The sequence below is a fragment of the Antennarius striatus genome, chromosome 13, assembly GCF_040054535.1.
Source record: "Antennarius striatus isolate MH-2024 chromosome 13, ASM4005453v1, whole genome shotgun sequence".
In the NCBI taxonomy this organism is placed as follows: Eukaryota; Metazoa; Chordata; class Actinopteri; order Lophiiformes; family Antennariidae; genus Antennarius; species Antennarius striatus.
In genome coordinates, this window is record NC_090788.1 from 15,034,364 (window position 1) to 15,059,520 (window position 25,157).

Sequence of the window (25,157 nt, forward strand, 5' to 3'; positions counted from 1 at the left end):
ATAAATAAACATTTCCATCACAGTTTGAGAGCAACTCGTTAATTAAACTTCAAGTCCAAAAAGAAATGTTTTATTTTTTTGGAAACTTCAAGCCGTTTTATAAATGAACACACAAATGTGAGATATAACCGGGGCGCTCAGACCATTACTGGATTATGTACTCTGTTTATTGGCCTGCCTCTAACACAAGTCATTCATTCATTCATTCATTCATGCATTCATTCATTCATTTTCTCAACCTGTTTCATCCGCTTGTGCAGGTCGGAAGCTGGAGCCTGTCCCAGCTTATTTTAGGTCTTGAGGCCGGGAAACACCAGGCACGACGCCAGTGCAGCTACACTCAGACACACACACACGCACGCACACACACACACACACACACACACACACACACACACACACACACACACACACACACACACACACACACACACACACACTCATTCCTATGGTCAATTTGGGGCCGGACAATTAACCTGAAGCTCATGTTTTTGGATGTGGGAGGAAGCCGGAGAACCTGGAGAGAACCCACGCAGACACAGGGAGAACACGCAAATTCAGAATTCAATATTATTCTAATTTACATTTATCCGACTGCAGATTGAAAACATTACCCTTTATTTTTCAAAGTTAAATGTGAGTACATACTTGCGAAACACCATTTGATATACAAGTAGTCATACATGTTGCTCAACAAGTTGCTCATTTGGGGCACACCAGGAAGGAGCTGTCCGCCACTCTACCTCCCATTGCATGTGTGTGTGTGTGTGTGTGTGTGTGTGTGTGTGTGTGTGTGTGTGTGTGTGTGTGTGTGTGTGTGTGTGTGTGTGTGTGTGTGTGTGTGCTACAGGGGCTTATACACACTAATATGTGTGAATGCGTTTGATTAAGGATTAATACTGGAGTGTGTTCTTAATTTCCCTTCGGGGATCAGACGAGTATACCAAATTAAAAAATTAGTTAATGTACTTCATAGGACACATTAAGGCACATTCTTCCTTCGTGGAGTACAGGAAGTGAAAATGAAAAATGAAATAATGTACTGGAGTAACTGTATCGTGTATGTAACTGAAAATCACTGTGTATGTTTGACACATCTTGTCAATTCATGATGACATGCCTCCCTTAGCCATCATTGGCTGCAGTTGATCATGGTACATCAATTAGCCTACCTGTGCTACATGTGCTACAGTAGTCGATTTATGCCTGTCATGATTGTATGTCATCTGATTGCTTTCTTAATATTTTAATTCATAGTAACTATGTTGAACAAAAAAAGAAAGTGGTCGGACAAATATGTGCAACGTGAATTTACATGTACTGTATAACGGAACGTGATGTGAGTCAGCGTTCTGCATGATTTGAATGTCAAGTTGAGCAATTCTAGTCTCGCACTGGCAAAAATAAAGGAACACTTCCTTAAACTTCGTGGAAAACAACAGAAACAGACTTTATTGTGAAAATGACATAAGAGTAACACTTGCCAAGGTGAAACCACGCATGTCTGAACTGGTCTCTCAATAACATCAGCAGAAGTCACACTGCTTTGCAGGTAGGTAATGTCATGTGAGTTCATACAGTGTCTTGGTTTTGTTCTTTGAAAAAGGTGATATTAATGCACAATTCATTAAATACACCAGTAAAACATATACTTATGTCTTAACCTGTGTTTGTGTGTGTTATAGGGGCCTGCACATACAGGCCCATGTTCGCATGTGTTTGATGAAACTCGAGTATGCTCTTAAATTCCCTAGTGGGATCACTATAATACACACACACAAAAAAATTAACATTACAAAAAATAAGATCCTTATAGGATTTATTAGAAGTTGCTGTGACAGACATGGTTTAGGAAATTATAAATGATAAAAATTCAAACCAATAAACACATTTCATGGTTTCAGTTACTGCAATACATTATTTCATTTTCAAAACTCAGTTAAAACTCTCTGAATGCTCTTAAAGCTTGTGAGTACTGTGATTTCATGATATCTTTCAACTCTGCAATTAATCATTTTTTGTCTGCATTTCCAGATTTCCTTCTTCATTCCTTCATAGGCTCCTTCTCTTGTTAGGATCACCATTTCCTCATTTTCCCCTGCCTTCAGTCCAGAATTGCTTATTCTCTATATTCAAAAGGCTTCTAGAATATCAGCAGTGGAGAATCTCTATTTGCTGTAACACACACACTAACTCATGATCATGACTCCTTCTAGTTTAACTATAATCTACTTGTACAACTAAAACTCTGAGCTGTAATGAATTTGGTAAAACTTTGATCAGATTTTGAAATAACAGAGTGAAACACAGTCTTAAACTGTGTAATACTAAAACCTGATTTTGAAGCCCAACGTCTCTGAGCTCATTCCTATTATACCTCACAACCACATCATGTTTCACAAGCCGTGTCAGTCAAATGTACAGTCTGCTCAAGATATAGACAGCAGTCAATATGGCTTCAGAAAAACTGACATCCAAATCAAACACATGCCTGCATTAAAAAAGAGAAGACATTAGGATTTCAGTATTTTTTTTAAATAACACATTCAATAGTGGGAATCACACTTGTGACATCTGCCTGTCTTCTTAGCTTTGAGTTGCAGATGGATGTTGTCTTTTTGCTTCAGTATCATGCACGTCTGTCGTCCAGGGAGTCTGCATGCATCCAAAGCAATCTCCCTCAATTTCAGAATGATGCTAGTCAGGCCCTCTGGCTCTGTGCAGACTCTCAGTATGGTACCAAATGCCTTACAGTATATTCCAGCCTCACTAGGCGCTGATATCAACCTGGCACCCACAGCTCTGGTAACACACCGCCACCTTCTGGTGCGAGGGAGAAAAGCGCCTAAGGTTCCCTTGTTTTTAACTTTCTGTTGCAGACACATCTGTACCTGAGAGTCTTCATTCTACATCCACTTCTTTTATTCCAGGTTGTTCCTTTTTGTTGCAGGTTTGGTCAGTTGGCTGATGCCACATCTACTGCTTATTATGTCCAAATACACAACATACACCACACTAAAATCTAAGGTCAACAGTCACCTCATAGGAGGAGACACTTTTACTTTCGTCCTCTTCTGGTGCTACACAGAGTCAATCTGAGTTCAGATGTAATGCCTCTCTGAGCTGCTTCACAGAGCGAAACGGAACTGCAGTGGGTTCAGACGGTTCTGAAGAGACCATTCCCTCAGAAAAGTCGGACCTGTTTTTTCATTTCGTTTTTCTTCCACTGAGCAAGACGGTCGAAGGAAGACATGGACATACCAAAGACCTTGTAGAACTCTTCTGGTGAGAGGTGACGCTGGCAGGATGAGGAGATAAAACAGTTAAAAAAATATAAATCAGAGCAACTGGTTATTTATAAGCTTAATCAAAAAACAGACTATAAATATGAACAATCAGAATCAGAAATGTGAATGTCACCTCCAGTCTGGCTCGGTCCACATCACCCGGAAGACGCTGCTGTCCTCTGACCGACACAACCAGGGCTTTATATGGGTAAATCTAGGAGAAAGAGGGACAGAAATCCTAAAAATGCTTCATTCCCTTAAAATAACTGAATGAAGAATTTTAATTGTAGAAGAAACTGTAAATAGGCAACACATAATCCTAATCTGTTATCTACTGTTCCAGACGTCTCACTTGTAGTGCTGTTAGCTTGCTTTGCAGGCTTACCTTGTATTCTGAAAGGGAAGAGATAAAATATAGTATTAGTTATGTTGTGTGAACTGGTTTAGAGTAGAGTAGAACTTTATTGATCCCTTAAGGAGGTTCCGTCAGGGAAATTTAATTAAAAATAGATTAAACTACATTCTAGTTTAAAACTAGATGCTAAACAAACTGGCTGTTGTGACAAAATATATAAGATTTTTTAGATATTTGGATGAGGAAAATGTCCCATCAAGTTTTTAACAGATGCACATATTGTCATCTTTATTCCACTGTTACATACGACCTGAATATACACTGCTCACAAAAATGAAACACTTAAAAGAAACACACTAGATCCATCAGATCTCAATATGAAGTTGGATATCCACACAAATAACGACAGGGCCATGTCTTAGGAACAAAAGGATGCAAAGCCTTTTAATGGAAATAAAAGTTTTCAGCCTACAGAGGGCTCATTCGTGTAGACACCCTAAAATCAGAGTGAAATGAAGATGTGGCAGGATAGTCTATTTTTTCAAAGACTTAATTTCTGCAACTCAAAATGCTTTTCAGTATCTTGTGTGGCCCCCACGAGCTTGTATGCATGCTTGACAACGTTGCGGCATGTTCCTAATAAGACGACGGATGGTGTCTTGTGGTATTTCCTGAAGTCTGTTCCTGATGGTTTGGTAGAGACATTCATACCAGTGGCCCTCTGGAGGTCATTCTGTAGGGCACGAGCAGTGCTCAGGCTGTTCCGCCCTGCACAAAGGAGCAGATATCGGTCCTGCTGATGGGTTGAAGACCTTCTACAGCCCTGTCCAGCTCTCCGAGAATAACCACCAGTCTCCTGAAACCTCCTCCATGCATGGCAGATTGTGCTGGGAGACACATTAAACCTTCTTGCTGCAGCATGTGTGGAGAAGCATGTCCTGGAGAAGTTGGACAACCTGTGCAACTTCTGTATGGTTAAGGAATCGCCTCATACTGCCAGTAGAGATAATTACTCAAGCAAAAACCAGCACAAGTGGAAAACCAACCAAAAAAAATCGAGAGGGAGAAACTTGAGATGACCTCCACATGTGGAACCAGTCCTGTTTTGAGGGTTTTCTAATTGTTGCCACTGTAGTGCACCTTTTGTTAATTCCATGAAAACCAATACAGCTGAAAGTGATTAATGATGCCCTCAGCTGCTTAACCAACCAGTAACTTATCAGATAGGTTTAATTGATTTTATGCCAGGCCCAATTAAGAAGTGTTCCTTTAATTTTTGTGAGCAGTGTATATTGTGACAGAAACTAAATCAGAACAAAAGTGGACCATTAAAGGCTCACCTCTGATCTGCCAATTATCTGCATGACTGCTGTCAAACTGGGAATAATCCTTTCCACTGCTCCCAGGCTGGAAAACAGAAAAATTAGTTTAGCAAATATCAAATGAGATCATACAGTATATTTAATCTCGGGAAAAGGCTTCAAACAACGTAGAGTAACGTCTTCAAAAACTGCAACCATAAAAAATCAAATCAGTCTGAATGGAGTTGTAGAGGTTTTATGGTAAACAGAGGAGTTTAACATGACTTTTGGTTCAATATATCTTCTTTTTCGTCATACACACACACATACACACACACACAAATTTTGACTGCCTACCCTGTTTAGTCCATTTTTGCCGTATCCAGGCAACGAGGCTGATTTGGCAACATATGAATCTGAAAGAACAAACATAAAACCATCACCATTAATTCAAGGTGGACTTAAGGTGCAGAACGTAGTAAAACTACTGTTATTTTGCAGCTAAGAATAATATCTGATTAACTTCTCATCATGCAAACGAGTGAATTTTAGGTTTATGTGTATTTAAAAATTGCATGAGTGTCTAGCATCTTTGTCAATTGGGTTTGGAGGGAAGCTCTTTGTTGACTTGGTACTAGAATTCAGAGGCTCTTTAATCTGTTGCCTTTCCCTCCCCTGACAAACTCTTGACGAGAAGTCATGGTACAACCTCAATTGCATTGGTAAAATCAGAAAGACCCTGTTAGAATGACAATCAATGCCTTATCTAAAACCTTCCCTGCAGCCTCGAACACCTTTTAAAGAACCTCTGCTCAGGTATTTCAGATTTCTGAAACCACAGAAACAAGCTGCCATCTGTTGCTAACGAAAGCTGCACAACACCAATGATAGAATTGTTTCTTTATCCATCCCTTCTTTGATATTACTCGTTGATTGTAGCCAGGGCTTTGAACCGGTTCTTGGAACGAAAAACGAAAACCGGAAACTTTTGGAATTTTGTCAGGAATGAAAACGAAACCGAAAACTTTATATTTTTTAATGTTCCGAAACAGAATCGGAACAGAAAATAATTGTAAACCGGTTAATACTGGGTTTTTTTTAGTTCTTGATAAAAATATTTGACCTCATGTTTCACTTCCTGTCATTCACTGGACGCGCGATGAGAGCAGAGAGAAGTAGCGGCTATCAGCAGCAGTTAGGAAAAGGGAGGTCTCCCAGTCACAATTTAATCATAACAGGTAAACACTGCAGTATGTCAATCTGAAAATGTAGGATTTAGACATTAACTCATCGGCTGCAGTCATTTTCAGAGCAGTGTGTTCCCGTACTGCCAGCGCTTTGTAGCAATATTGAGCTATGGGAGAAGAACAATGAAGATCTGTTGTTCAGCAATAAATGACATGGTGGAAGTTATTCTTGTCTTATGTCGTGTAGTGTCTAAGTAGGAGGCATAAGCCTTAACTACAGTGATACAACTTGCATAAAGCAGTGGTGTAGTGCAGTGGTACTGTTTACTGTAGGTTAGGGATATATATATAATTATAGTCTATAGTATACGTATAAACTAATTACTTTAGTTTCCAATTCAAAAGTCCTTAAGTTACCGTATTTTGCGCACCATTCGGCGCACCATTTGGCGCATTGTATAGAGGCGCAATCTAAATTGCAGAGTTTATTTCTGTACTTTGATGTGCTATTTTCTATGTGCTGGTGCTTTCTGTGTGCTTTTTCTGTGTTTTGTGTACTTACTATGCTGTGTGCGACGGAGAAATCAATTGCCCTGACGGAACCTCCTTAAGAGATAAATAAAGTTTTATACTCTACTCTCTACTTTTACACACATGTCGGTGCATGCTAGCTAACGGAAGCAAAAAGGTGACTGTGGTTGAACTGTGTTGTACTACGTATTTCAATTCCTCATCTTCGGTCTGCATTGAATAGCTCGACAATTTCACTATCGCTGACCATGACGTTTCCGGGTGTCTTTCCGGTAATGATGCCGGCTTTTGCAAAACATCAGACAAAAGTCAAAGCAGACACGTTAGTCCAGGATCGGCAATCCACATTTTGCGTCGTAAGCGTGTCTCCGCTGACGTCATTGTCGGGAGTCTTTAGCCAAACAAATGTGGTTACAGCATACCTGCGGTACAGTACCGGCATTTAAACTGTACACCGGTATCTACCGGAGGTGTGCCGGACGTAGCCTCGCGTCATGTTCTCTAATCTCTAAAAGTCCATCGCTGCCGGCGTACGTAGTGACGTCAATGGCCGATCTGGTGGATCACTGACTAAAGTCACAGAAAAACATTTTTATAGATTTTGGAACTCAGTGTACACAAAAGACGCTTAATGTTAAAAAGCGCAGCATTGATTTTTGAGAAATTTTAAGGCTTTTAAGCGTGTCTTATGGTGTGCAAAATACAGCACCTACATACAGTGATACCTCTGTACTCGACCATAATCCGTTCTGAGGTGGTGGTTGAGCACCGATTTGTTCGACCACCGAAACCAATTTTCCCATAAGAAATAATGGAAAGTATTTTAATCCGTTCTTACCATTTAGAAAAATACCTAAAATATTATAAGAACGTGTATCTAAACAAAAATGAATACGTAAATGTGCACAAGCAGTACATGATAAAGATAAAGCATTATAAACCATTTTGTATAATTTACTTTACGTTTTAGAGAGTGGTTGATGGCACTAGCATCATCATGGAAGGGGAATCCCTTCCATGATGACGCTAGGTAACGAGCCTCCAGGGGTTTTCTCCCTTCTCTCTCTCTTCCGTGGAGGTGAATCTGGCTGGGCAGTAGCCTTCCTCTTTTCTTTAAGAAGGAACCTGTCCATTGTCAGGTGCTTCTGCTTCAAGATAGTGGAAATGGTTGACTTTGCCATTTCGTACTGCGACGCGAGGTCGGACACTCGTACAGTACTTTCATATTTTGCTATAATTTCCGTACGTAATTTGCGTACGTAATTTGCGTACGTGTTACTCCGCTGGCGGTCTGAGTCGAACTGACGCTTACCCGCTGGCCGAGGAGCGCAGCCGAGGAGCGCGTTCGGGTCAACTCGGCTAGTCGAGCACCGAAAATCGGTTCGGGGTCCGATACATTTTCTACTCGAATTTTTTGGTCGAGCACCGATTTGGTCGAGTATAGAGGCAGTCGAGTACAGAGGTATCACTGTATTTATATTTACAAGGGACGTTATTAACCGGTTCAGGAACTTAATTTTTTTTTTTTGTTCTAACCGGTTCAGGAACGTCAGTTTATGGGTGGAATGCAAAACCGGAAACGTTATAATTCCGTTTCTGTTCGGAACGAATCGATTGGCAAAAAATTCTGGTTCAAAGCCCTGATTGTAGCTGCATATCTTTTTGGTGCATGTGCTGCTGCAGCTGAGCCAGCAGAGGGCAGTGGAGTCATACTAATCACCTGGAGTTTCCTTTCTCTTTGACTTCACCCACCTCCCCCCTCTCTCCTTTCTTGGCCTCATAGTTCCTTCTTAGTGTTTTACCAAACCCTTTCTCTCTCACTTGTTCTGTCCACCCTCTGTTCCTTGTCTCTCTTGTTCACTCAGCAAGAGAGAGAAGGAGGAGAAGGAGTTACGTGAGGGAATGTTAAATGAAAGCAATGCTAAAATGACATGATGTAGTAGAGGAGAGAGAGAGAGGGGTCAGTAAAACATGTGCTGCTGAGCTACACTGGGTTTTGTCATCTACATCTCTCTCACAAATGAAGCAGTCAGCTTCATCAGCATTTATAGCATTCCAAATGTAAGAAAACTACTCCAAGCATTTCATTATTTCATTTATCATACTACAAGTACCTCTCTGTAATTGCTGCTGCTATTTAATCCTCACAGACAAGGTTTTGGCATAGTTTATATAATTCCTGTTTTAATTTTTTATATGGCAGTCTACATGCACACAAAAAACCCCATTTAATCTATGAAGTAATACAAAAAGAGGTAGTGAGCAGGTCTGTTGTGGTTAATGTGATGCTATCTTTACAATCAAACTGTCCTATGTGACACAGATGGCTGAGGAGTGCAGGTCGCTGATCCTTGATCACATGCCACAGAAAAGCTGATAAAAGAGGCCTGATCGACTGTACAGTACTGTTTATCTGCCCACCTGTAGCCCAAGTGTGTGTAGTGTGTGTGTGTGTGTGTGTGTGCGTGTGCAGGAGTTGATCACAATCTTCCCCTTAAAGACGGGATGAAGGGGATCAGAGGGTGGTAGATGACCCACTATGTTGCCGTCCCCCTGAGATGAACTCAGATTAAGATATGCTGATGGAACGCTCACCACTATCAGCGCTGGAGATGGACCTGGGAGCTGGGGGGGGGGGGGAGAAGAGAGAGATGGACCATGTATTAATTTTTCTAGTTTCACTAGTTCAAAATTCAGTTACAGTCAGAAAAGATTTCCTGAATTTTCTGAAGCTGTGTTTGACCATTTGAAGTCTTTCCAGTAGCGGCAGGACTCAACAGTAATTCCTGGGGAATAAATGCATGTGTCCAAAATACAAATCATTCTCATGCTCACTCCTTTGGACAATTTAGAATGACCAATACAACTGAGCTGCATATTTGTGGAGGTGGGAGGAAGACGGAGAACCCACACACACAGGGGGAACAAACAAACTGAACATGGAACCTTCTTGCTGTGAGGCAACAGTGCTACCAACTGCACCACCATGCTGCCCTTGGAGAGCAATATATACAATGAAATACCATACCATATACAGTATATACATCCCAAATCAAACAAAATAAGATTTTAAAAAGGAATTCATGCCTGGTAGGTTGCAGACAGTGCATGAAAAAGCCGTTCCTTTGTGGACAATGCATTAAAACACTGACATAATCAATAAAAGGTCAGTCAGGACATAATTTATTTCTAGCAGAAACATTTGCTGTTAGCGGATCCAAACGTTTCTTGAACACCGGTGTAAAAGCTTCTAATGGACTGAAGATGCTCATTTAATGTGTCCCAACGGAGCAATAAGATAAAAGTATTTATAAGCACCACCAAGAAGGTCATCGTTTCTATGGTGTGTTTGTTTGTTTTACATGTAAATTAGCAGGGTGTGTGTGTGTGTGTGTGTTGGGGGGAGTATCTGTTGTAATGAGCATAATTTCAGCTGCTTTACTGTTCCTTCCTGACAGCTGTTCTCATCCTTCATGAACAAAGACAGTGAGCTGGTGTTAGTGTTTGTTCTACGCATCAGGACACAAAAATGACAAAGTGAAAGTTTTTCTTCGAAGTTTTATGTATTATGTATGAGGTACGGAAAAATCCACTGACAACATCGACACGCAGACAAATCAGCATCACAACCTACACAATATATAAAATATGAAGCAGCGCGGCCGCAGTCATGCGGCATCAGCACTCTAGTTAAACACGACGTTTCACTGTCATTTCAGAGGAGATTCTGTTGGTGTGCTCTTTCAAAATTAAGTTAAACAGTTTTAATCAATAGTTATCATACAGTAACAACCACCTCCAAAAAATCAACAGGCTGTCTTCACCGATGGTCACCACCCAAGTAGAAACAATCCAGATTACTAAACTGTTACCTGCTGAGGAAACTGGTGACCCCTATGACCCTCAACTATGATTAGAAGGACTTGTTGACTAAATAACCGACCGGGACATGGATAACTTTCATGTTTCACACTGAGAACATCCAAGGAGGAATGTTTCAGTTTGTGTGAAATTTTACCCCTGACTGCACATTCCTCACACGGCGTACTGGTGGACAGAAGGATAAAACTGATTAAATACAAACTATTGTTCATTTTAGAACTCCAAGATATATATCTGACACCCTATAAAGCACCCATGCCACATAAAACTCGGTGTTATTGATGAAATGCATGATGAACTACAACCATGACTTCTCATCCTATCTCATGTCATCTCATGTCTTATCTCGTATTGAGTCCTATGTCTCATCTTGTTTCTTACTTCTGATGTCACCTCAGATCTCATCTCATCCCTAAGGGTGTTGGTAGGTTTGAGGTTTACTTCAAAGTTGTGTTAGAAAAGTGTCATCTCTCCTGTTCCTGAGTTTTGCAATTAGCCTCTCTTTTAAGAAGTTGATGATCATACAACGCTGTGTTTTCTCTGTACAATATTAGCTGGCCCCATAAAGCCACAATGATTATGCAGCACTGAAGGCTCTCATTAAGAACACCTCCATCATCTGAACACACACCTCATCTCTCTTTCCGCTGCTCTCTGACCCTGATATACCTCTTGGCAGTGGGTCATACATCTTCCCTCAACAGCTACAAATTACTTTTCACTCCCTCTTACTCCTTTTTGTTCCCCTTCAAATTTAATTCACTCTCAATCTCCTTCATCGTCCCTCTGCTGTTAGTACAACCAGTCTTTCATTCTCATTTGACCTACACCTAAACACTCTCTTTCTTTGCCTGATTCTCTCCATTTCTGTCTCTGCTGTACATGTGCTGAATGTAATGAGGAGTAGGATCAATGAGAGAATTAATAGAGAAGCCCCCCCACACACACACACACACATACAATACTCACTCAGGATCACAGCCAACAACACATGTTCCTCCTCCCATTAAGGTGAATATATTATTTAATGGCCATTACTTTCACTGGGATCTTATGCAGATTTCAGTCTTGAGCCAAAACCACAATCTTAATTCTGTTGCAGCCCAAAAGGATGATTTTAGTGTTTTAAGATAATTTACATTCTTTACATTATTAACCAAATGGAAATTTAGTTGAAATCTATTGATTTTTGTTTCTAGTTTAGTGATTTTGTGAAGCTCACACAAAACATCACACAACACGTCCCAGTTCCTCATTTTAACTCAGGTCCTTTGCTATGAGGCAACAGCACTGTGTCACCATGCCACCTTTGGGAAACATTGACATTCATAAGTTGATTTAAAACCTACAATTCATTCATGATAGCAGCAATTCTTTATTGTTGACAAAGAATATCATGAAATTTTGTTAATTAAAAAACAAAAAAACAAAGAAACAATTTAATTTGGACCTGAGGATGAATCCGTCTGACTTTGGAAAAGCCATTGACTTTTCCCTCTAACTTTACCAAAAGGTTTTATTTGAAAGGTCTTGGCAGGTGTTGAACTTACTGTTTATTGCTGTCTTTTTAATGACGATGATTCTTTCTAGAAATCTAGTCGACTCAAGCTGCTTGTTTGAATGCTTGCTGTTCCCCATCACAGCCCGGTTTTCACACATTCACTGACTTGATTGCTTCAACAGCTTCATCAGCCACCACCACCACCATCTGGACTCCATCGGGTGATTTACCCTGGGACTATTCCAGGCACACACCCTTCCCAGCATATTTTGTGGAAAGTCTTGTATTAGCAATATTATAGACATTAAGATATTAGTTGTTGTAATTCGCAACCTTTTTCACTACTCCTCACTGAAGTACCTTGTTCTTGATGATGATCGTATATCAGCAAAACTATTCTTCGGTATTCTGTGCTACAGGCTAACTAGGGCCTAAAAGCGCTGCTAGCTTAAAAACCATTGACTTACAGCAGCCATTGACGGAGATGAATCCCAAGTTGTTCAGCGCCTCTTTGCTGTTACAACGGGAACTGCATCTGCTCCCCCACTGGTCATTGTCATGACAACCTGACCGTGCCTTCATCTCCTCCTTCAGGATCATCCTGCCAATTCCCTGAGAGAAGTGGAGGGAAGAAGATGAATATGGGACAAAAGATGGAATAAAGGATGGGTTAAAGAGGGCAGAAGAGAAAGTGGCAAATGGACAGACAGATGGAGACATTGGTTGAAAGGAATGGATACATGGGTTAATAGACGGTCAATAAAATAAGGTAGGAGAAAAGATTATAGGACAATCATATTGTAAAGTAGTTAAAGGTGGAAGGAATACTTAAATCAACCATTAGTTTAATATTAGGTCACATTTATTATTTAAAAGGCAAAGAAGAAGCTCCTATCCCACCCTGTTCATATTGTGATTCCATCCATTCTCCTCTCCTCCTGATGAAAACCTCCTCACCCTGGCGACTAGAGGTGGAGATAAAAGAAGACCTAGATTAATTTGGATAATGGATGTAGTATAAATAAGTTTCTAAGCACTTGTGCGTGCAAAAAGAGGAGGCAGTACTGTTCGGGGAGCCGGTATACGGGTAGTAGTTGGATTCTGGGTGATAGAGGCCGTTACAGTTGGAGGTGGAGAGGCGGCTGGAGTTGATGAGGTTCTCATTGATCTTGCTCTTATTGGCTGTCGGAGAGCGAGACGCGTCTAAAGGTAGAGACAGTCAGAGAACACATCAACACAAGTAACTAAAAACATTCAAAGACTACTTCACACACTTGAAGTGACGGATGCTAACAAATAGACCACTGAGGAGGAGCGGAATAATTTAAAACCATTCACAAAAACATTTTTGTTTGTCTAGGATTAATCTTTTTCACTGTTCTTTCAACAACGTCTGGGAGAGTTTGGGTCTTCCCAGAAGGAAACACAAGGACAAAGAAGTGCATTTACTTACAAATAGAGGAAGGCATAGCAGGGGAAGGAAAAGAGGAGAGAAATCAAAACGAAGCAACAGAGAGGAGAAAGGAGGACACAAAATGTGATGGGAAGTGATGCACAACGTCGAGGGATCATGCAAAGTTATCCTTCATGCCAGAGACATAACAGCAGGCAGTCTTGATATCTCATCACGGGTATGAGAGAAATAATATCTTTAAAAAGTGGCTTCAGTGGATTTGGACTTTTATTCAACGGTGAAAAAGGAGCACCATGACAGAGTCCATTTTTTGAATGATACTCTAAATGTAAATGCAGCCTCTGATGAATTAAACTGGACACTGAAATCCAACAAAGCACTTGTGTGTTACCTCTTTTACATCGTCTGCATTTTCTTTTTCGGCAGTAGTCCGTTAGCTGGTATCTTTTATTATATCTTTTATGGTCCACATGCACAACAGATGCCGTGCATATGTGTTTCAGGCCGATGGAACATTCTATGTGCAGATCCTAGAAACATTTTTACATCCTAAGCAGATATCACAGAGCCAATAAAAATGATAACAGGTTTTTGTGACCTACATATTCATTATGCATACAGATGGAGCATAAAAATATGACAAAATAATTCTTCTGTAATCATTTGCCATCAGTAATCATTTATGTGCTGCATCTGCTATTCTCTGTGCTTCACAGTTGTCGCTCACATCTCCTTTTTGCTTCCATTTTCAAGCTGTCTCTCTCTCTCCCTTTCTCTCTCTCTCTCCCCCCTCTATCTCTCTTTCTGGCTACATTAATAACGCTGATTCGACTGCACAAGATGCCAACAACATACATTAAATAACTAATTACAGCACATGTCTCTCATTATGCGGTTCTTCCTTAGTATTAAAACTGCTCTTTTCGTGCCGTAAATTCAAATTTCCTACAAGAGCGCAGATCACAGATTGCCTGGTCAGGCAGAAGACAGAGAGGTTAGTCAGCACTTTGTAGCTCAGCGTTAATCATGCTGGTGTTTCGGAGGAACTGTAACTCTGTCAGACCTGACAGCTGAGTCTGATGGATTACCCTCACACTCAGAATATTTAGCACTACTTCATCTCACAAATTGAATGTGTAATCTCACCTCTGATGTGGCCACAACTGTCACGTTTGTAGTTCACGTTTCTTGATAAATTGATTTAATACCATATTTTAGTGTTGTATTAGGCAGCATAAAGACTGAGCATGTGGCTTAATGAATGCTACTGATCTGATCTCAGGGTGGCAGCTAACGCTCCACTCTAAGTATTCATTTGTATTTGTCTGTCAGATTTTGTCATCATCTAAGCACTAGCTTTGATCTATGGTCTTACTCTGGCCTTCTCCCTCGTCTTTCTATCTTATCCGGTTCCTGATTGTACAAAAGTTTAACTTTGACTTAGTTTTCTCAAGGTCAAGGTCATCATCTCATTTTCATCCAAGTAATGTGCTTTTTGTTCCATCTTTCTATCGGCAACGGTTGCCAAGATATTTGGTGGACTAATGGACGAACGAACGAACGAACGGACGAACACACGAACACTGACAATTACGATACATCACCGCTTTGAAGCGGGATGTAATAATATTTTTGAAGTGGAAATGAATTCATTTCCTCTGAATGAAAGAAGTCTGGTAAGCAGCTGATGTTAGGCAGACATGAACTAAAGCTGAGATTCAGCTCAATTTCCCCCCCCCCCAAATGCTTAATGAAGTCAGTCGAGCATGTTTCAATCTATGGATGCAGTGATTAAGCAAAGGAATCAATGATGCTCTGTTGATCTGGCTAACCTTGATTCTTATAGATGGGGGGTTTTCTGTAGATGTTGGTTTCCTCTGAAGCTGAGAAAAGAAACAACACACAAATAAGTACTAAGGAAATGGATCTAAAAGCTGATAACATGGGTCATAAACAGCTATGGCCAAGACGGCGCTAAGCATTCAGAGAACCGGACATGCAGAGGCATTTGTAAGCTTATTACAGGAAAGAGCAGCAGATAGCAAGGAAGTAAATAACATGTAAGACAGTAGTTAAAAGGCAGCAAGGCTACTGGGTGGAACGGAGAAGACGTGAAAAATACGGAGAAATTTGGAAACGACACGTGGAGCACATGTCTCTTTGTAGCAGTCGTTTTCTGTGGAATCATTCAGCTTTGAGTGCAGGAAAAGCACCTCCACGGCACGTTTGCATGATATTAAATATAGCTGCATCGTAGCCTGCAACAAAAAAAATCAAAACAAACAAACATGAAAATAAAAAAACCCCAAAAACCCTCCAGAACACTGCACCGTGTTCCCCTAAACCAAAGTTGGATGTTTGACTCCCAATGGGCTGTCTGGGCTAAATTTGTATGCACTTGTGATACTGTGAGGCACTCCAGATAAAAGCATCCACTAAATACATTTTTGCTCAGCGTTGAAAAGCAAGAAGGAAGGGCTGTCGCATGGTTGGCAAAGAATAACAGCTTTGGAGAAATAGGAGCGAGGGAACATGCAGTGAGGAATGGACTGAAGGCAGGAGGAGGGAATGATGGAGGGAAACCAAACGCACAGCTTGCAGTGAAGAGCAAAGGCTTTTAAAGTGAAAGGAACAACGATGGAGTGAAACGTTCAGCTAGCAGAAAGGCTTTAAGGTGATGAAATGGGGGGATGAAGGAATGTTTTGATAAGATTAACTAGTTGATAAGATAACTATACCTGGACTTCCCAGTTAACATAATTTTTAGTGTCATAACTGTTGCAACAATTTTCATGTGTTTGAATTTGATGCATTTGATGTGTGATCCAGTAAAGAGGTCAGAGGACAACACCATGGATGGCAGCCTACCTGGAACATGGAAATGCTTGGGGGCTTGGAAGGTGGTGGTGGGTGTGGCCCACCTGGGCTCTGGTGGATTGTAATAGGGTGAGTTCCTGCCACTCTCGCTGACTGCAGCCAATCACAGCGAGAGAAACCAAAGCAGGAGAAGCAGAATGAGCCACACCCCCCAAACAGAGGGGAAGACAGACTGATGAATTACAGTTACGTGTGTGTGTGTGTGTGTGTGTGTGTGTGTCTGCTTATGTGTGTGTTTGTAAGCATGTGTGTGTGTTGCAGTTTCCCCAAAAGTGGATCCAAATGGGACACAACACTCCTGTTACACCCACTCACAGAGCAGACACACCTTTCCGAAAGGAGATCATATATTTTACAGTGTGTGTGTGTGTGTGTGTATGTGTGTGTGTGTGTGTGTGTGTGTGTGAGTGTGTGTGTGTGTGTTTGTTGCTTCTGCCTTTGATGAAGTGCACGTCTTACCAGGGAGATAACAATGCAGTGGGGAGCCTCCATGGCGACTGTGTGTAGGAGAGTCGGTGAAGACAGAGCTAAAGGAACGCCTCGTTCTGAAATCAACACCGTCCAGGAGATCCTGAAGAAGAGGGGAGAGAGAGAGAGAGAGACAGAAAGAGAGAGAGAGAATACTAGAGTAGTGTGCTTTCATTAACTAAATGCAGTAAATTAGCTGACACATAAGACTCCTTCCAAAACAGTTTTAATCCTGTTGAGAGCGTTTTAATATTCGATGAATGTGCTGCAGTGCATTCATGCGTTCACATCTCAATGTTTGAACCAGCTGTGAGGAACTGCCTTTCATGGAAATCAAGCTGTTAAATATAAAGCACTCATGCTTTAAGTACTGTAAATAGATTAACGTTTTGGAAAGATGCTCATTTGCTTGTGAATATAAATACATATATTTGTATGCTAAATGCTTTGGTGGAGACCGGAGACAAAACAAACATTCTGGTTTTTGTTCTGGCCTAAAGAGATCTAATCTATTCAGGCGACACAAAATTTAGTTAGGGTTTTGGATGTTTTTTTCTTACCTACCTTTATAAGGAATTCTTTATTAACATTAATACATAAAATAACTGTTCAGAGACTCCAAACTTGCTGCAGATCAGAGATTCATCACTAATCTGCATGACACTCGGGTTCTTCACTCATCACTTGATGAAGACTGTGAGCTACAATGGAATGAAGCCTGCTGTCTGAACTGCTGTCTATACATGAGACACATCTCATCCTCCTAAATCATCACCAAGCACAACCCTACAAACGGCAATAAATGTTTAGAAGTCTACCCCCCCCCCCAGTTAATGCCTCAGCTGCACTGTCCGCTCATCATTTTTAACTACATCGCAGCATCCTCCCTTGGGCTTCTGTGAATGGGATACAAGTCTACTTCTTTACATTAATATATACCCCCAAAGTGAGTTATTAAACAAGTACTTACATGAGTGTATGATGATGAGGATCCTAATGACTGGGTGGAAAGAAAAAAAGAAGTATTTATGATTGGTTTGATGCCAAATTCCTGGAAATTTGTCATAAAACAGGTTATTTAATCTCTCTCTCTCTCTCTCTCTCTCTCTCTCTCACACACACACACACACACACACACACACAGAAACACGCACACGCAGAAAATATTAATATATATCTGTTATTAATGCATTAGGTACATATTTATATTAAATCTGTTATGAATGAGGATTACACTCTCCTTTGTTTGACTTTTCAAAGACAAAAACTAACACACCAAATGAATTAGTTAATGCCGTTTGTTTCTTTAGTGTGTGCGTGTGTGTGTGTGTATGTGTGTGTGTGTGTGTGTGTGTGTGTGTGTGTGTGTGTGTATGTGTGTATGTGTACACACCTGTCGCTCTAGCATGTCATCTGAGAGGTGTGAGTGCGTGTGGTCAGCCTGATACGGGATGATGTCGGGCCGCTGGATGTCGTAAACGGCTTTGACGCCGGGCAGCGCCACCAGCTGCTTATAGTTCAGAACGTCAGTGTCCGCCTTCGACTGAGAGAGAAACAGACAGAGGGACGTATCAGTGGATAGATGGAGACATATTATGGGATTCTGACAGATCCATCCATCCATCCATCCATTTATTTTAACCGCTCATCCTTGGGAGGCAGCTGGAGTCAATCTCAGCTGACATTGGACGAGAGGCGGAGTTTACCCTGGACTGGAACAGGTCAGCAGTTCATCACAGGCTGACATATAGAGAAGCAAACAACCAATCACACTCACAATGTGGAGTCACTGGGTCACCTGTATGACATGTTTTGGACTGTGGGAGGAGGATGTAAACTCCTTATAGAGAGCCCCGAGGCTGGGATTTGAACCCTGAACCTTGATGCTGTGGGTTATAACCAATAAACCATTGTACCGCCCACGGTCAGGTGGGTAAATATGGAAAGTCATGGGAAAATAAATTCTGAAGCTGACTTTCAGACCAATAACTAATACTTAAGATTCTGCGGGATAACAGTCAGACACCAGTGGGGCTCAGCCAATCAGAAAGAGTCTGTTCAGTGACCGTGCTCAACTAAGTGAACTCACATGGACTCTTTATGTCAGTTGTTGTGAATGATGTGACAGTGGTGGTGTGACCGTTGTGATGTCAGTACTCACACAGATAAGCCGGTGAGGGGAGCCAAGGAGAGGTGAGGAGCCTGGAGGAGAAACAGATGCCGTCTCAGAGGAGCGTCTGAGCTGGGAGGAGGCGCAAGAGCAGAGTTAGCTCAAACACAGCCGGGTCGAACACGTGTGGTCACAATTCACACCGGGCCTCGACCGATCCAGTATGGAAGTCATAGGTTTGATTTGCATTTTTGATTTGGCAAAAGTTTTACGTCGGATGCCCTTCCTGACACAACCCTCTGCATTTATTTGGGCTTGGGACTGGCACAATAAGACACTGGCTTGTGCCCTCTTGTGGCTACATTTCATCACACACAATTTTATAATGCTAATTATGATAAATTGATAACACAAATAAAAATTATATGACACGCCGGGGGATTTTGCCTCTCTCTCTATTCGGGAGGATAGACACAATAAAAAAGACTACCCCGACTTGTTTTTATGTTCCAGGCTCTTCCTGTAAGTGTTCCAGTCCACATCTTTATTATGTTAAACTAAATAATTTCCAAGTTTATCTGGTATAATAAAAGGCCAAGGATAAGACTGAAAACTCTTTTTATGTCAAAAGAACAGGGGAGACTTGGACTTTCCTGTTTTAAAAAAAATACTATTGGGCGGCTAAGCTGACTGCAATAGTCGCATGGGTTACAAAGGATGAGGAAACAGGATGGATGAATGTAGAACAGAGAACAAGTAAGGGCAATACTGATTTATCTTAATATTAAATCTATCAATAAATTCAAACTAGAAAATGAGTGGATAAAACATACTGTAAAAACATGGACTGCAGTTTAACAAATGATTAGAAGCCCTGAATCAATTTCAAGAGCAACGTGATGGCGGGCAACCCAGATTTCCCCCCCTTCCATGAGGGATAGTGGTTTTCAAAAATGGGCTGATAAGGGATTTATCACTATCAATCAGGTATTTTATGGAATAGAAATGAAAAGTTTTTCTCAATTATAAGAACAGTTTATGCTTCCATCAAATGATCTGTATACATACTTTCAAATTAGGCACTATATTATTAATTACAAAGAAAAGGAAATACTTTTGTAAAAATTAAGAATATTTTATTTCCATCAGAGAAAAAGGTCTCCCTACTAAGAAACATGTCTCAACATTATACAACAGACCCATGGCTGATACCTCTCAAAATACTTGGATCATCAAAGAAAAATGGGAACTAGAATTAAATATAATAATTGACAATAAGGAATGGGAAACCTTATGTCCCCCAGTCATAAAGGAATAAATAGTCAATTATATGGAAAGAATTTGATTGGAAACTGAAAATGAGATATTTCAATACACCTTTTAACTTATCTTTATACACCAAAAGCTCCTCATTAGCTTTTTGATGGAGGAATTGTGGAATGATAGGGGATCACACACATATGTTTTGGGATTGTCCAGTAATCCAAGGTTTCTGGAGAAATGTTAAAAAACAAATGGAGAACATTTTGGAGGTGACTACTAGCCCAGATCCTTAATTGTTATTGCTGGGCATAATCTCTGGGGAGAAGTACAACGCGGATCAGGGCTACATGTTGCGTATTCTATCATTGATTGCTAAGAAGATGATAACTGCAAACTGGAAGAATGCGAAGCCACCAACAATAACTCAGTAGAGCCAGAGACTAAAACAAGTCTACACAATGGAACAGATGACTGCAAGAGTCCAACTGAAGATGGACATATTTAATCGGAGATGGAACTGTATCAAAAATATCTGGGCGTTAATTAAATGATGAAAATCTGTTACATATATGACCTTGTCCTGGGAAAGGGGGAATGTCTGGGAATATTTTGTGTTTCGTATTTTATTTTATTTTTATTATTATTATCATTATTATTATTTTTTTTTAAATTATTATTATTATTATTATTGTTGTTGTTGTTTTTTGTCCCTGTTGATGTTTCTGTTTAAATAAACATAAAGTAAAGAAAATATAACTAAACATCGGAATTTCTACTGTGGTTTAAAATGTTTTGAGCAATACATTCCTTCAGCATTAAGAGCCTTGGACATTGGAAGGTTTGCTCTGAGAGTGGCTTGACAAAGTACAGCTTATACAGTACTGTATATCCATTTCTATATTGAAAATGAAATTACTTTTGAGGAAAAAAAACGAAGAAAAAAACCATTTTGCAACACTTACACTAACACTTATACTTATATTTAAAAAGCAATACAAAAATTGTATTCAATTTTAAAAGAATTTTGGCAAAGCATGAGGAAGGCAGTTTGATTTCAGAATGGTGTTTGTGGTGATACAGCAACAGAGACGCGAAAGGAAACAGAAATAGAGGGTTGTGGGTATTTTGAGTATCTCACCCTCAGTTTTCTTTCCAGTCGAGCTGCTTCTTTACACATGGGGTGCCACACCTCTGAACCTGTGGACACACACACACACACACACACACACACACACACACTCGATTTTATCTCAGTTTACTTTGTTTACCGCGTGGGCAGCAGCCATCATACAGTTTTATTAGATCCTACGAGGAGTGGATCAGCTTCTGTCAAATGCATCACCATCAATCAACGCACACACGCATGCATGCGCGCACACACGCACACAAACACACACACAGAGGCTGTGGAGGCAGCTTGTGTCATCTGAGGACAGAGGATGTGAGCAGTCTTGTCTCCACACATAAAGAAGACAGAGATACAAAGAGGTTTCAGTGATGTGGATAAAATCTGATTTAGTGGACCGACCATCACAGCTCTATGTTGTGTACAAATCCAGACCCTCAGTGCAGATATCCACACGTTTTAGATGTGTTCCTTCAGGTGGCTTTCTTAAAGGATGCTATCTTAGTGTCCTTGGAAAAATTTAAAAAGAAATGAAAAGTTCATAGAATTTAAAAATCTAATATGATTAACCTCTTCTGTCCTTGTTAGCTGTGTTATATCTGGTGTCCTTTCTGAGTCGGGTCACCCTGGAGGGAGATGTCAGAGTCAAAGGCTAAATTCATTTAAAATAAAACTTTAATTAAGATGGCCGAAAACAACACAGAAAAATAAAATTAAGCAGAAAATTAACCATTTAAGGATGAAGAAATGAATGGTGGGTATTAAGTTAAAAAAAAAAAATCATCATTGTCTCAGGCCTGAGGGTAATGCAGGTCAAGCAGACAGCCTCAGGTGGCTGATCATGACTCTAATACACAACCACTGTCGACGTCGTAAAACCGACCTGCAGACACACACATAGACAAGCACAGATATACTGAGGCATGGAGAACAAGGCTACACACACACACACACACACACACACACACACACACACACACACACACACACACACACACACACACACACACACACACAGTACCAAACAAAATCAATACTGCAGACAGAACCCATGTGTGGTGATTCAGTGAACCCCGTCCCACCCACACTCCTCAGCCCTGCTGCCACACAGATGTATGGCCTTGGAATCCAGATCTTTTATCTCCGGGACGAGAAGTTTCTAAACTGTGTAGCAGAAAAAAACCACAATGTAAAATCTGAGCTGCAAACATGTCTAAGAAAATTAGTTTCTTGAAATTATCTGGGTTGGTTGGGAAATATAACTGGCTGTGTTTCAACAGGGTTTTATGTGTCCTTTTTATTTTTCAGTGGACAGACGTCAGACGTCCGTATCTCGAGTGTTGACACTTGAGAAAAAGAATGAAAGCAGGCGCTATAATCTAATGAGGCAATTTTGACATTTGTGCTTCTACCACTAGAAATTCTGAAGCTATATAGAATTAGATAACAGCATGGCCTTTATTGTTTTGCTTTATTGCTTTGCCTTTTGCCCAAAGAAATATTGCTTACATCTTCATTTTCTTAATAAAGAAATTGAATGTATTGAATCTGTCTGACTCTTATTTTCAAGCGGTTTAATGGGACCATTAGCTGATTAATCTATTGATTCATTGAGTCGTCTGAATTATGTCCTCATTAAATGCAGTATGTTTTGCTCTTCAACAGATTGAAGTAAATTAAATTCATATTAATAATTATAAGTCATGAGTCTGGCCTCTTATAACCTGCTTTGGGCAATCAAACTTATTTATAACATTTTACTGAAAATGAGATAAAAATATTCTATATTGATTGACTAGAACAAATACATTCAGTTGAAGTTAAAATGGATTCTAATTCATATTTTTGCATATTGGACAATATTTTATGATGTTGCATAATAGTAAAGTATTGAACAAAAACTTATTATTATAAAATCCAGTGGAGTTTTTGCCAATATTTTTATCGATCCTGAACGCTACACCAATGTTTTCCAGTTTTTGAACAACGAGAGAAACTCACAGGACCATAAACACACTGTCTGCATACACCTTCCGTAGACGCGTGATCGAGATTAAGCACACTCACATATCGAGATTAAGCACACACACGCACACACATGCACACGCACACACACACACACACACACACACACACACACACACACACACACACACACACACACACACACACACACACCACTTCTTATTCCAGACATGTAGTTTGTGATTGATTGCAAGGTTGTGCAACACACGTTGTAATGTTGTGTGTGTGTGTGTGTGTGTGTGTGTGTGCGGCAGCTGAGTGTGTCTCGTGAGGGTGATTGCAACGCCCTCCTACATGTCTGAAGTCATCAGGAGGAGTGAGTGTAACCTTGGGGGGTCTGACTTGAGCTCAGCACACACACACACAAAAAGACAAACACACGCACCTGCATTCTTATGCATGTTCTCTGGAGTGCATTTGAGAAGCTATGGAGGCATACACGGGATGTTTACATCAATTTACAGACATGGGTTAAAACACTGCACATATATGAACACACACGGTTCAGGTACAACATGCAAATGTTTGGCTTCACTCGTGGCAGAGAGGGGGACAGCAGCAGAATGTAGATGATCTGAAACAGGAGGTGTACACTGGTTATCGGCCACATGTTACATAAAGTAACACACATTCCCTCTGAAAGCAGCTCAGTGAGAGCTTACGTTTACAACCAAAGGACTCTTATTTATATAAACATATCACCGATATATAATTGAAATAAAGAGCTGTCATTCTTCTACGTCTCAGACATATTCAATACTGAAAACTGCAAAATGAACACAGTCCAACATTTGTTTCATTTAGTCCAAGAGAGAAAAAAAGGATAAAAGTTTAATAAATTAAATTGTGATTAAGTTAATGAAAAGATGAATCCGAAGATCTTCACACCACATTACTGAACTGCCGTTTAATCACAGCTTTCCAAACTATATTTCCGTACAATTAACAGTGAAGATCATTTCATTCCAAATGTAGTTTCTGAAGCAAAGTTTATGGGAGTCATTTGTTGGATATTTGGTTGGAAATGTAAAAAATCACAAAGAGATTTAGTGAATCCAGGATTAACCTCAATTACGTTAATTTTTAATTATCTAATCTCAGCCAGTGCAAAGGATCAGACACAGCAGAGGGGCTGGGGAGTAACTGACTCCGACTGTTGTGTGCATCAAAAATTATTAGCTGGGCGAAGGTGTGTGTGTGTGTGTGTGTGTCTTTACTACTCTGCATTAAATGTGAGATCAATACACTATATAAGGGTTCAGTGTTAAAAGCAGTCATTTATCAAGAGACTGCATCCTATTCCTTCCTCTCTGTTTTTCACACACACACACACACACACACACACACACACACACACACACACACACACACACACACACACACACACACACACACACACACACACACACACACGTTTGGTGCTGCAGAAAACTTCATCTGGAATCTTGCCATCAGGAATCTTGTTTGGATTGTTTTGAAGCTACAACTCTTCAGAGCACCTTTATAAGGTCACAATCAATGTCATAGTGGATACTTGATTGTCAGTCACTCATCTCCAGATTACCACCACTATATCCGCCGCAGCGGGTCACGGGGAGCCGGAGCCTATCTCGGCAGCCCAGGGCGTGAGTTGGGGGACACTCCGGGCACGACGCCAGTGCACCGCGGAGCCACACACAAAGACATACAACCATGCACACACACACACACACACACACTCATTCCTATGGGCAATTTGGAACGGCCAATCAACCTGAAGCGCATATACTTGATTGTATATAAAGATATTAAACGCAATGTCAGAAATAGCCTTCCTTTTTCACTACGATA

At 40.5% G+C, this 25,157-nt stretch overlaps 1 protein-coding gene across 4 annotated transcripts in view; it reads right to left on the bottom strand.

Annotated features, from left to right (window-relative positions):
* Positions 1-857: 857 nt before the first annotated feature.
* LOC137606542 (actin-binding LIM protein 3-like) overlaps positions 858-25,157 on the bottom strand; it is a 41,314-nt gene continuing 17,014 nt past the window's right edge. The window contains exons 8-22 of one of the 4 annotated variants that reach the window (XM_068331830.1): positions 21,315-21,373; positions 18,965-19,045; positions 18,197-18,346; positions 17,774-17,803; positions 16,795-16,906; positions 16,327-16,428; positions 15,291-15,341; positions 13,110-13,247; positions 12,945-13,009; positions 12,512-12,656; positions 9,257-9,286; positions 5,301-5,359; positions 4,983-5,049; positions 3,421-3,680; positions 858-3,298 (exon numbers count right to left, since the gene is read on the bottom strand). In XM_068331830.1, the coding sequence (XP_068187931.1) occupies positions 3,619-3,680; positions 4,983-5,049; positions 5,301-5,359; positions 9,257-9,286; positions 12,512-12,656; positions 12,945-13,009; positions 13,110-13,247; positions 15,291-15,341; positions 16,327-16,428; positions 16,795-16,906; positions 17,774-17,803; positions 18,197-18,346; positions 18,965-19,045; positions 21,315-21,373 (1,151 nt within the window). In that variant the 3' untranslated portion in view covers positions 858-3,298; positions 3,421-3,618. The remainder of the gene's footprint in view (positions 3,299-3,420; positions 3,681-4,982; positions 5,050-5,300; positions 5,360-9,256; positions 9,287-12,511; positions 12,657-12,944; positions 13,010-13,109; positions 13,248-15,290; positions 15,342-16,326; positions 16,429-16,794; positions 16,907-17,773; positions 17,804-18,196; positions 18,347-18,964; positions 19,046-21,314; positions 21,374-25,157) is intronic. The other 3 variants (XM_068331831.1, XM_068331832.1, XM_068331833.1) reach the window with 3 other exon arrangements.